At 25.2% G+C, this 10,573-nt stretch overlaps 3 protein-coding genes across 4 annotated transcripts; 1 reads left to right on the top strand and 2 right to left on the bottom strand.

Moving 5' to 3' along the window:
- The first annotated feature begins 232 nt into the window (after positions 1–232).
- Positions 233–3,906, top strand: LOC107996310 (DNA mismatch repair protein Mlh1). Of its 2 annotated transcripts, XM_062085747.1 has the most exons (10): positions 272–379; positions 462–608; positions 675–738; positions 823–1,022; positions 1,096–1,324; positions 1,392–1,593; positions 1,668–3,048; positions 3,121–3,184; positions 3,242–3,440; positions 3,505–3,906. In XM_062085747.1, the coding sequence occupies exons 2-10, from the start codon at positions 496–498 to the stop codon at positions 3,795–3,797; spliced, it is 2,745 nt and encodes a 914-aa protein (XP_061941731.1). In that variant the 5' UTR covers positions 272–379; positions 462–495; the 3' UTR covers positions 3,798–3,906. The 2 variants fall into 2 exon arrangements, with proteins under 2 accessions (XP_016909778.1, XP_061941731.1); XM_017054289.3 differs by lacking the exon at positions 3,505–3,906 and having other exon boundaries at positions 233–608; positions 3,267–3,410.
- Positions 3,907–4,037: 131 nt separating this feature from the next.
- On the bottom strand, positions 4,038–6,490 carry LOC107996312 (grpE protein homolog, mitochondrial). Its single transcript, XM_017054292.3, has 5 exons — positions 6,191–6,490; positions 5,444–5,609; positions 4,659–5,076; positions 4,492–4,575; positions 4,038–4,409 (listed from the first exon to the last, which is right to left on the bottom strand). Exons 2-5 carry the CDS (start codon positions 5,545–5,547, stop codon positions 4,302–4,304), a joined length of 714 nt encoding a protein of 237 aa, XP_016909781.1. The 5' UTR covers positions 5,548–5,609; positions 6,191–6,490; the 3' UTR covers positions 4,038–4,301.
- Positions 5,776–10,548, bottom strand: LOC107996311 (putative pre-mRNA-splicing factor ATP-dependent RNA helicase PRP1). Its single transcript, XM_017054291.3, has 9 exons — positions 10,373–10,548; positions 9,455–9,810; positions 8,663–9,357; positions 8,360–8,590; positions 8,053–8,272; positions 7,781–7,903; positions 7,528–7,718; positions 7,281–7,443; positions 5,776–7,201 (listed from the first exon to the last, which is right to left on the bottom strand). The coding sequence occupies exons 1-9, from the start codon at positions 10,420–10,422 to the stop codon at positions 7,074–7,076; spliced, it is 2,157 nt and encodes a 718-aa protein (XP_016909780.1). The 5' UTR covers positions 10,423–10,548; the 3' UTR covers positions 5,776–7,073.
- Positions 10,549–10,573: the final 25 nt, after the last annotated feature.

Here is a 10,573-nt window from a genome sequence, read left to right as displayed (position 1 = left end):
TATGTTAATAACTACATATATGAGTACAAATACTAGAATAATACTGTACAAAAATAACTTTAGGTACATAATAATAATAATCAAAAGTAATAATAAAAAATTACTAATATGTATATTTTTTGTATTTTTACTATAAATAATTGTTTATTTATTCTTGATATTTTATAAAAAGATTAATAATGTATTAAAAAATATCTTTTTGCATATTAGTATTGTAAATAATTTTTTTAAAGTTGACATATTTATTAACTTTAATTCAAATATTTGGCGCGAAATAAAATTAAAGAATTTGTGTACACTATATTTTTATCTTAAAAGAAAACAATTCATGCTATTAAAATTAGAACTTTTATTTTCATTTTTTTTCTTTATTATAAATGTAATTATTTTACATCATATATATTATAATTACTATATATATTACAATTTAATCTAATTTAATATTTGATTCATTTCTCGAGATTTCGATCAAAATCTAAAAACCATATTAATGAAATGAATCCATCTGGGAAAATTAAGAAATTAGATGAAGTTGTAGTAAATAGGATTGCAGCTGGTGAAGTAATACAGAGACCAGCAAATGCATTAAAAGAATTAATTGAAAACAGGTTAGATATCTAAAAATCATACGATTGTTATATTTTTTCATTATTAACTTACTTCAAATGTTCCAGTCTTGATGCAAAAGCAAATAATATACAGATCATCGTTAAAGAAGGTGGATTAAAGTTATTACAGGTATTTTCTTTCTTTATTTACATGAAAAAATAATTATAATTTAATGTTTTATTTTATAATTTAATTTAATGTTATTAAATCCAGATTCAAGACAATGGAACAGGAATTAGAAAAGAAGACATGGAAATTGTTTGTGAAAGATTTACAACTAGTAAATTACAAACGTTTGAAGATCTTCAAACAATATCAACTTTTGGATTTCGTGGTGAAGCTTTAGCAAGCATTAGTCATATATCACTTTTAACAATAACAACAAAAACAGCAGATGAAAAATGTGCTTATAAGTATGTTTAAATATATAAAACTTTTCTCAAATTTTAGCAATTTTTTTGACAATATTCTTTTTGTTCATTTAAGGGCATCATATGTTGATGGTAAATTAAAAGCACCACTTAAATCGTGTGCTGGAAATCAAGGCACTGCTATAGTAATTGAAAATTTGTTTTATAATGTTGCAACAAGAAGAAAGGCTTTGTCAAATCCAAATGAAGAATTTAATAGAATTACAGATGTAGTTACAAAATATGCAATTCATAATGCAGATGTAGGATTTGTATTAAAAAAACATGGTGAAATAGCACCTCAGGTATTTTATCATATATAAAAATTTATAAAATTAAATATTTTTATTCATAAATGTTTTTAATATTTAGATTCGTACACCACATAATTCAACTAAAATGAATAACATAAGAATACTCTATGGTAATCCTGTATTTCGTGAATTATTAGAAGTGGAATTTAAAGATGATACTTATAAATTTAAAATGCATGCTTTAATAACAAATGCAAATTATACAAACAAAAAAATGATATTTCTCTTATTCATTAATAACAGATTAGTAAAATCTTCTTGTAAGTGTGGAAATATTAAAATAAAAAATTTAGTTTTAGTTATAAAATTATATTATATAAATATTCTATTTCAGCTATTCAGAAAATGTTAGAAGAACTTTATACATTTTATCTTCCAAAAAAGACTCATCCATGGTGTTATATATCTTTAGAAATTGATCCACGAAATATCGATGTTAATGTACATCCGACGAAACATGAAGTTAAATTTCTTCATGAAAATTCTATCATTGAAAAAATGAAACTTGCTTTAGATGAAAAATTATCTGCAAATAGTGCTTCCAGAACATTTTACTTAAAAACTCGATTACCAAAAACAGATATCACTAAAGAAGTTTTGAAAGAAATTTTACCAGAATATGAAGAAGATAACAGTAACAAAATAAAAAAAATTCGTCCTCAAGAAATGATTAGAACTGATGCTTCTGATCAAAAACTGGATAAATTTAATTTTATGATTCATAAAGAAATGAAATATATTAAAAATGATGACAATATTCAAACTCATTTGAATATGAAAACTCAAAATAGTATTGAAGAAAATACTGATGAAGAAAATATAGAATGTTTAACATCAGATACAATAAATATACAGCAAAAAGATAAATCAGCACACGTTGTAGATAATAAAAAAAATACAGATAAAATACAAACATCAGATACAATAAATATACAGCAAAAAAATAAATCAGCGCATGTTGATAATGTAGATAATGAAAAAAATACAGATAAAATACAAAAACCACCAAATATAATTGATATGCAACAAAAGGATAAATCAATGCACATTATAACAACAGCGGCGACAGAAAAATCTAATAGTCCATGGAGTAATATTATAAATGACCCAAGTCCATCTACATCAGATTTGCTAGCATCTGATGAATCTAATATAAATTTATGTATTCAGAACATTAACAAAGAAGAAGAAGAAAAATTAAATACCATGCAAGATATTTTAGAAATTACAAATGATGAAATAGATGAAGATACAGCAGATTCTATAAAAGATAAATGTATCGATGTTATTGCAGATAAAGCTCGTAAACAAGTATATAAATGCTTTGGAAATAAGAACACTAAATCAGAAGAAAAAAAAATAATAGATAAAAATGATATAGATAAACAAGAAATAAAAAATTATGAACCTGAAGAAAATAAGCAACTCAATGAAATACAAAATGTTGAACAAACATCAAAAGAAATTAATAATGATAATGATAAAAATAATGATAATAAATGTTCATATGAATTTAAATCTTACTCAATAAATAATTTTAGAAGAGAAGTAAAATTAACGAGTGTCTTAAAATTACGAAAAGAAGTAGAAGATGCATGCCATGAAGGTGTGAAACAAATTTTATCAGAATTAACTTTCGTTGGTTGCATAGATCAGTCTTCTGCTTTAATTCAAAGCGGAGTTAATTTGTACCTTTGCAATACACAAAAATTAGCGTGAGTATTAATTTTTTTTCATAAAATTTTGTAATATATATAAAAAATTAAATTATATTTTTTTTTATTTAGGGAAGAACATTTTTATGAAATTATGCTCTATGATTTTGCAAATTATGCAGTCATTAAATTTTCGGTATGTATTTATGTAAATAAATAACATTATCATTACATATATATACGTTTTTTACAGGAAGCACTTCCTTTGTATGATTTAGCTATGTTAGGATTAGATACTAAAGAAGCTGGATGGACAGAAGAAGATGGACCAAAAGAAGAATTAGCTAATAGTGTTAAAGAATTATTATTGGAAAAGGCAGATATGTTAAAAGAATACTTTTCTATTGTTATAGATAAAAAGGGAAATTTAAAATCTTTACCAGTATTATTAGGTAAATATATTTTAATAAACTATCCATAGTTAAAATGTAATACAAAATTATATTATTCTTTCAGAAAAATATTTTCCAAGTATAGAAGGTCTTCCTCTTTATATATTACGTCTAGCTACCGAAGTAGAATGGTCAACAGAACAACCATGTTTCCGAAATATTTGTAGAGAAACGGCAAAGTATTATAGTCAAATTAGTCCCATACATGATACTCATGATTGGAAATATATTACAGAACATGTTTTATATTCTACAATTAAGGAAAGTTTTCTTCCTCCCAAACATTTTGCACATGATTCAACAATATTACAAATAGCTAGTTTACCTGAATTATATAAAGTTTTTGAGAGATGTTAAATTTTTAAGATAAAATTGGTTTTTCATAAAAAAAATATTTTCTATTTTAATAATTACTAATTAAAATTATAATATGAATCGTAGTATTAAAGAATCATAGTACTTCTTACATTGGCTCTATGATTTATTTATTTTTATTTACGAATTTTGTAATAAATTCTATATTGAATTAAATATTATCTTTCTATATTATTTTAATGGAATGTAATGAATAAAAAATATGGTATAACAAAAAAACGATTTGTTTCATTACATATAAATCTATTTATGTTAATTAAAGAAACATAAAAATTTGTATGTATATTATATATATTTTTAAACCTAATAAGAATAAATTTATTTTTCATAAAATTTGTTCTTTTTTTTTTCTATCAATTGTATGACATTCATACTTTGATGTATTACATTTCAATTTTAATTACAATATATATTTGCCAATATTTCATTCACGGGTACCTTTTATGAGATTGCATTTAATCCCATTTTAATTAACATAACCATGAATTATCCTTTTGCAACACCAACCAATGCTGGTCTTACTACTCGTTCATGTAATTTATAACCCAATTTAGATACAACTACAATTGTTCCTGGTTCTTTACCTTCAACTTCCTATGTCAAAATATGTTTCTTATCATTATTGTTATTTATTTAATATATTATTGTTCACATAAGTAAAAAAAAAGAAATTTACCTGTTGAAATAATGCTTCATGTTGATTAGGATCAAACTTTTCATTCAGAGGATTTAGCGAAACTAAACCATGTTTTTTAAATACCTATATATGTTTTAAAATAATAATTTAGTAAATTTGTTATTGAAAATTATGAAAATGTAGTTGAATCATATTTTTTTAATTACTTTATGTAACTGTGCTTCTGTCATTTTTAAACCTTCATATAATGTTTTTAAATGTGGATTTTTTTCTGTGAGTTCATTTTTAGGTACACTTTCTGTAGCTTTGCCTAAAATGTCTGCTACTTCTAAGAGATCCTTACAAAAACCTTGAATACCAAACATTTTTGCATCTAGAATTTGTTTGTTTAATCTAACTCTAAGATTTTCTCCATCGGCAAGTGCTCTTTTATATTTGTCTTCTAATTCATTTTTATGATTTTTAAGATCCATTAATTCCTTATTAATAAGTTCAATATCTGCTTTTAATTTCCTTTCATTTTCTGTAAGTTCCAATACTGGTTCTCCACTTTCTGACTTCTGTTCTTCTGTAATTGTACTATACTCTTGTCTTTGCCAAGAAACATGTGATGGTTGAATTAACCTTTAAATCATTAAAAAAAATTTTAAGACATTATATTTTTTCTCTTCTTTAAAAAATAAATCAAAAGAAATTAATATTTTTATTATTTATTTAATAATGTTTGTTATTTTAGAGAATTATTAAAAACTAATATTAAGAATACACAAAAATATACAAATAACTATATAAGGTTTTATTTAAATCTTTAACAATTTTGAAAATATAATCATCTTTATTAAATATATTACAATTTTATTTAAAAAATTATTACGATAATAAAATAATAAATAAATACTATTTAACATTCTAACCTCTAGATGTACCTTGCAATATACATACAAGTTACATATTTTAACAATATAATAAACTACGAAATATAGAATCTTACCTAAGTAAAATATTTTTATTTATATTGTGCAAACTATCAATCGTGACACGAGTAAATCTCGTTGCAACCGGTACCACAAATGATGCCATAGTTCTTAATTTCATAAAAATTGGTGAATGATGAAATACAGCGATCCTCGTGCATTCTCAGTGGTTCTCAAACATCTCTTGCAACATAAGAATCGCGATAAGAAATTTTAACCATCGTATATTTCGATGTATTACGTAAAACATGATATTATATATCAATTTTCTAATTATACTCATTTAAAAAGTTCGTGTAAATTTTAAGATTATAAATTAACATTTTCATTAACAATTATTACAATTCAATCATATTTTTAATATTTTATTGGAATGAAGTTGTACAATACAATGAAAACTGTTTGTGACCGTAACTCTCGTGATTCTATAAGTTCTTTTAATACTTGCATATGTTTTATTTACAAAAATTGAAACTATTATTCAACATGTTAAAGAAGTACGAGATTTCAAACAGCAAAATGTTTAGAAAATAATTCAATTCTAAAACAAGCTAAAAAATTTCTTTTTATCCTTTAACATATGTGATATTCTAAACCGCATAGCATTAAAAATTTATTATTTGAATAATAAGCTTAATTTTTTTTACGTCTCGTAGAGATAATTTGTAATACTGTAAGTTGTTAATTCCTTACAGTGATAATGGTTTGCAATATATATTGTGCTAGCAGTTATAAATAAGAACAATTTAATTTTTCAAACTTACATAGATTTCTCAAAATATTTTTCACGTTATTTAAAGTTGTATTTTTATTTTTTATTTTTTTTTTTATGATTAGAAATTGAAAATATTTTTTTATCTATTTTCAAGTAAATTATCATAATATAGTCATATTGATTATAAACAAAAAACATAGCGTAAAATAAGATATTTGCACATTTTAATCATAATTAAAATGTAAAATTATAATAAATATGTAATGTTTTTGTATGTGTACTTAGAAAGTGAAATATATAACACAAAAACAATACTACTTGATTTTAAGAAAAAACGGCAAACAGATATAATTCATGTTGAAGGTTATGTAAAGTCATTGTCCTTCGATTATCGATAGTAAGCATTGTATACATCTTATCTGGCGTATTTGTTCAACATTTAATAAAAAAATTAATCTATTTTTTTATCTAATATTACATTCCGAGTGTGCAAACGTTGATCAACAAAAATTCTACTGATAAAATTACTTAGTTACTAAATTTTTCTTTAATGTACATAAATAAATCATTTATCAATCAACTATGCTTTCCACGTGTCTTCTAACTGATTAAAGATCGAATTTCATTTGTTTCATATTAAGACAAAACGATGTCTACAAACATTCAAATTTTTTCGGCATAAGCCAAAAAGATGTACAAGTTTCATTATAGCTTGTACAAAATTATAAATGTTCATTAAAATTTGTCTTTTTTTTTACATATTTTAAGTGAAAATACAGAGCAGACAACTACTCCTTTGATCATTTCACAATGTTTAATATATGTTTTGACTTTATGTTTGTAAGAATAGTGTGCCTGACGTATTACCGAAACAGGTCACACATTATCAATCATTTGACACCATTTATAAAGATAGCTAAAATATATAGAGGTTAGAATCCTTCCTGATACTGTTTTGAATCTAATTTCGCTTGAATTACTTCCAATTGCCTCTTTGCTTCACATTGTGGGAAATTTTGTAAATCATAATATTGTGGTGCTATTTTAAGCAACCAATCAGCTGTAAAAAATATAATATTTATAATATATATAATAAACAAATTTATTTTGTATTATTCAATAATAAAAATATGACTTACGTTTAATATCGGTAACTGTTCTGATATAATTTTTGGTCGTAAGCACAAATTCATTATAAATTACCCACTCAGGTTTATGATCTAAGCAACTGCTTGGATGAAGTTGTACAATTTGATTATCTTTAATAGTTAAATAATGACCAGTCCTCTCTAAATGAGCGACCTAGCATACAAAAGAGAAAAAAAAAATAATATTACATATTAGAGAAACATTTTTCTTGAAAATATTACTTTCAATTATATTTACCTGCATGAAAAAACCGTTTACAAGAGCTTTTCTAATATTAATATAATAATCTTTTGATGTGAACTCTGTTGAAGTACGTTTTAAACAAAATCTATCCATTATTCTACTTAGTTGTTGTCTAACATTATCACCACTTTTTAAAGATCGATAATTGACGAAATTATCGTAACACCATTGTGGATCTTCGAAATCTATAAAGAAAAAAAAATAAATTATTATAAAGATATATAATAAATTTTAACAAAATACTTACTTTGCTTAAAAGCATGATAGACATTCAATAACGTTAAGTGGTCTCCATCGATATGTGCAAATCGCATTTTAGCATCATCCGCAGCTTTCTTTGATTCATTTGGCCTCACAAAACACTGCGGGACTAATACAATATCAATCATCAATTTAAAACCACGTTACCTTACCATGATCCTGACTTAGTAACTTTCGCTCGTATTAAAATTAATTTAAACGCAAAACAAGATACGAACCTAAGTATTATAAAAAGAATATTTTTTAATAATACTGTACCTGACAACATAGCTGTAATGCTCAATATCTCATTACTGCAATTATGATTGCAAGATGCAATGAGCATTTTTGCCAATTGTGGATCTAATGGAAATTCTGCCATCACAGCACCCAAATCTGTGAGATTTCCATCATCATCTAAAGCGGCCAAATAATTAAGAAGTTCTAGAGCTCTCATAAGTGTTTCTGGTGCAGGAGGATCCATAAAATCAAAATGTACCTAAATATGTATAATAAAAAAAAATTATAGAAAAAAATATTTTATAAATATAAGATAACAAATTGATTTCATAAAAATATAATATACCAAGTCATCAATACCAAGTTTCTTCAATTGTAATACAACACTACCAAGATTAGACCTTAAAATTTCAGGATAAGTGTTATCTTGCATTTCATTTTTATATGCCTTTTCTGTATATAATCTGAAACATTTTCCAGGTCTTGTACGGCCAGCTCTACCAGCTCTTTGTTGTGCAGAAGCTTTACTAATAGGTGATACAAGAAGAGATTCTACACGGATCCTGGGATTATATACCTGTTAAAAAATATAATGAATCAATAAAACTAATTAAAAGTATGATATAAAAAGATGAGAATAATTTAATACCTTTTGCTTTGCAAATCCAGGATCAATGACAAAAACCACACCATCGATGGTTAATGATGTTTCCGCGATATTAGTCGAAACTACTACTTTTCTACCAATAGCACCGTTAGGTTTTGTAGGTGGTGTTGGTTCAAAGATTCTTTGTTGAAGATTTGGAGGCAGTGTAGAATAGAGTGGTATACACTTGAGTTCACCTACTTCTGGACCTAAATTATCCATTTCTCGTTTAATTCTTTTACAAGCTTCTTCAATTTCTTCTTGACCAGTTAAAAATAAGAGTAAATCTCCTACTACTTCTTCACACATATGTATTTGAGTAACAGTTCTGATAGCAGCCTCTAAGTAATCTCTTTCAGGCTCTTGTGTATAAAAAATTTCAACAGGATGAGTTCTGCCAGGTACATTCATTAAAGGTGCATTATCAAAATACTGTTGAAATTTTCCAGCATCTAAAGTTGCACTCATAATCACAAGTTTCAAATCTGGTCTTTGTTTAATCACTTCTTTTAACACACCCATAAGCAAGTCTGTGGCTAAAGTTCTTTCATGAGCTTCATCTAATAATATCACTTGATAAGCATCTAGCATAGGATCTGACATGCCTTCACGTAAAAGCATACCATCAGTCATATATTTCAATATAGTTTTTGGAGAACTACAATCTTCAAAACGAATGCTGTATCCTACTTCTTGGCCTATTTAAAAAATTATCATAAAAAACATACATAAATACTTTAACTTTAGATTTAAAAAATATAAATATTATTTAATTTAAAAGAAAATAATACATACCTAATGCAACATCCATCTCTTCCGAAACTCTTTGTGCAACAGACATAGCTGCTACTCTTCTTGGCTGAGTACAAGCAACACCTTTGTTGCCAATACGCATTGAATATTCTACACACCATTGTGGTATTTGTGTAGTTTTACCTGAGCCTGTTTCTCCAACAAGTACAATACATTGATGTTGTGCTAATAATCTCATAAAATCAGCACGATATTCAAATACAGGTAGAGTGATTCTTTTTTTATAAAATTCATGATATCTTGGTGTATAAGGTAGACTAGTATAAGGATTTATCTGAACTTGATTTTTTGGTGCTGTTGAAGGTGTAGTTGTAGAGTTAGATGCTGCTGAGCCATCTCTGTGAAATAATATGTAAACAATGAAATATATAAAACTAGTTTATTTTATTACTTAAACATTGCTTTATTTATAATAATGAAATATAATATATGTATAATAACATCGTAAAATAACGAGAGTTGAGAACACTTCATTGGTTATGAAAATCAATTAGATAAAAAACAAATGCTTAATTTTAAATTAAAAATTTCCTTAGTATATTTATAATTAACCATAAATTTTATATTTTTTAAATTTTTGTTATATTATTTTTTTTCAAAAATATTTCTCATTCGTAAAAAAAGAAATTTAGTTGAGAACCTTTGTGGATGAGTTGACCAAACAAGTCAACAGCAATAGAAATGATTGTTTTATGAATTCAAAATATTAATTTTATAAAATTTTATTATCATATAATCGAACAATTCAACTGAACAATTACATTTATAAAAATTATTTTCAAAAAATGAAATTTATTAAATGAGATGTGCCAGAATTATAAAAACTTATAACAATGCACATGGTAAAATATCTTATTGAATATCTTAATTTTTACAAATAAAAAAGAATCAAAGACTCACGCTTTCCGTTTAATATACGGATCCACAACCTCGATTCTCCGTTTTGACATAATTCTTGTCCCTCCGCAGGCAAGCAAAGCAAAATCTGTTTACGAACTTCTACACAAGGCGTCACAAAATGGCAAACTAACAGGCTAAAGCTTCCTGTAATTGTAATCACAAAATACAACGACAGATGGAGCTACAGATACCATAAAATAA

The sequence above is a fragment of the Apis cerana genome, linkage group LG15, assembly GCF_029169275.1.
Source record: "Apis cerana isolate GH-2021 linkage group LG15, AcerK_1.0, whole genome shotgun sequence".
Classification (NCBI taxonomy): Eukaryota; Metazoa; Arthropoda; class Insecta; order Hymenoptera; family Apidae; genus Apis; species Apis cerana.
Note: the sequence above shows the minus strand (reverse complement) of the source record. Positions and strands in the feature narration are given on the sequence as shown.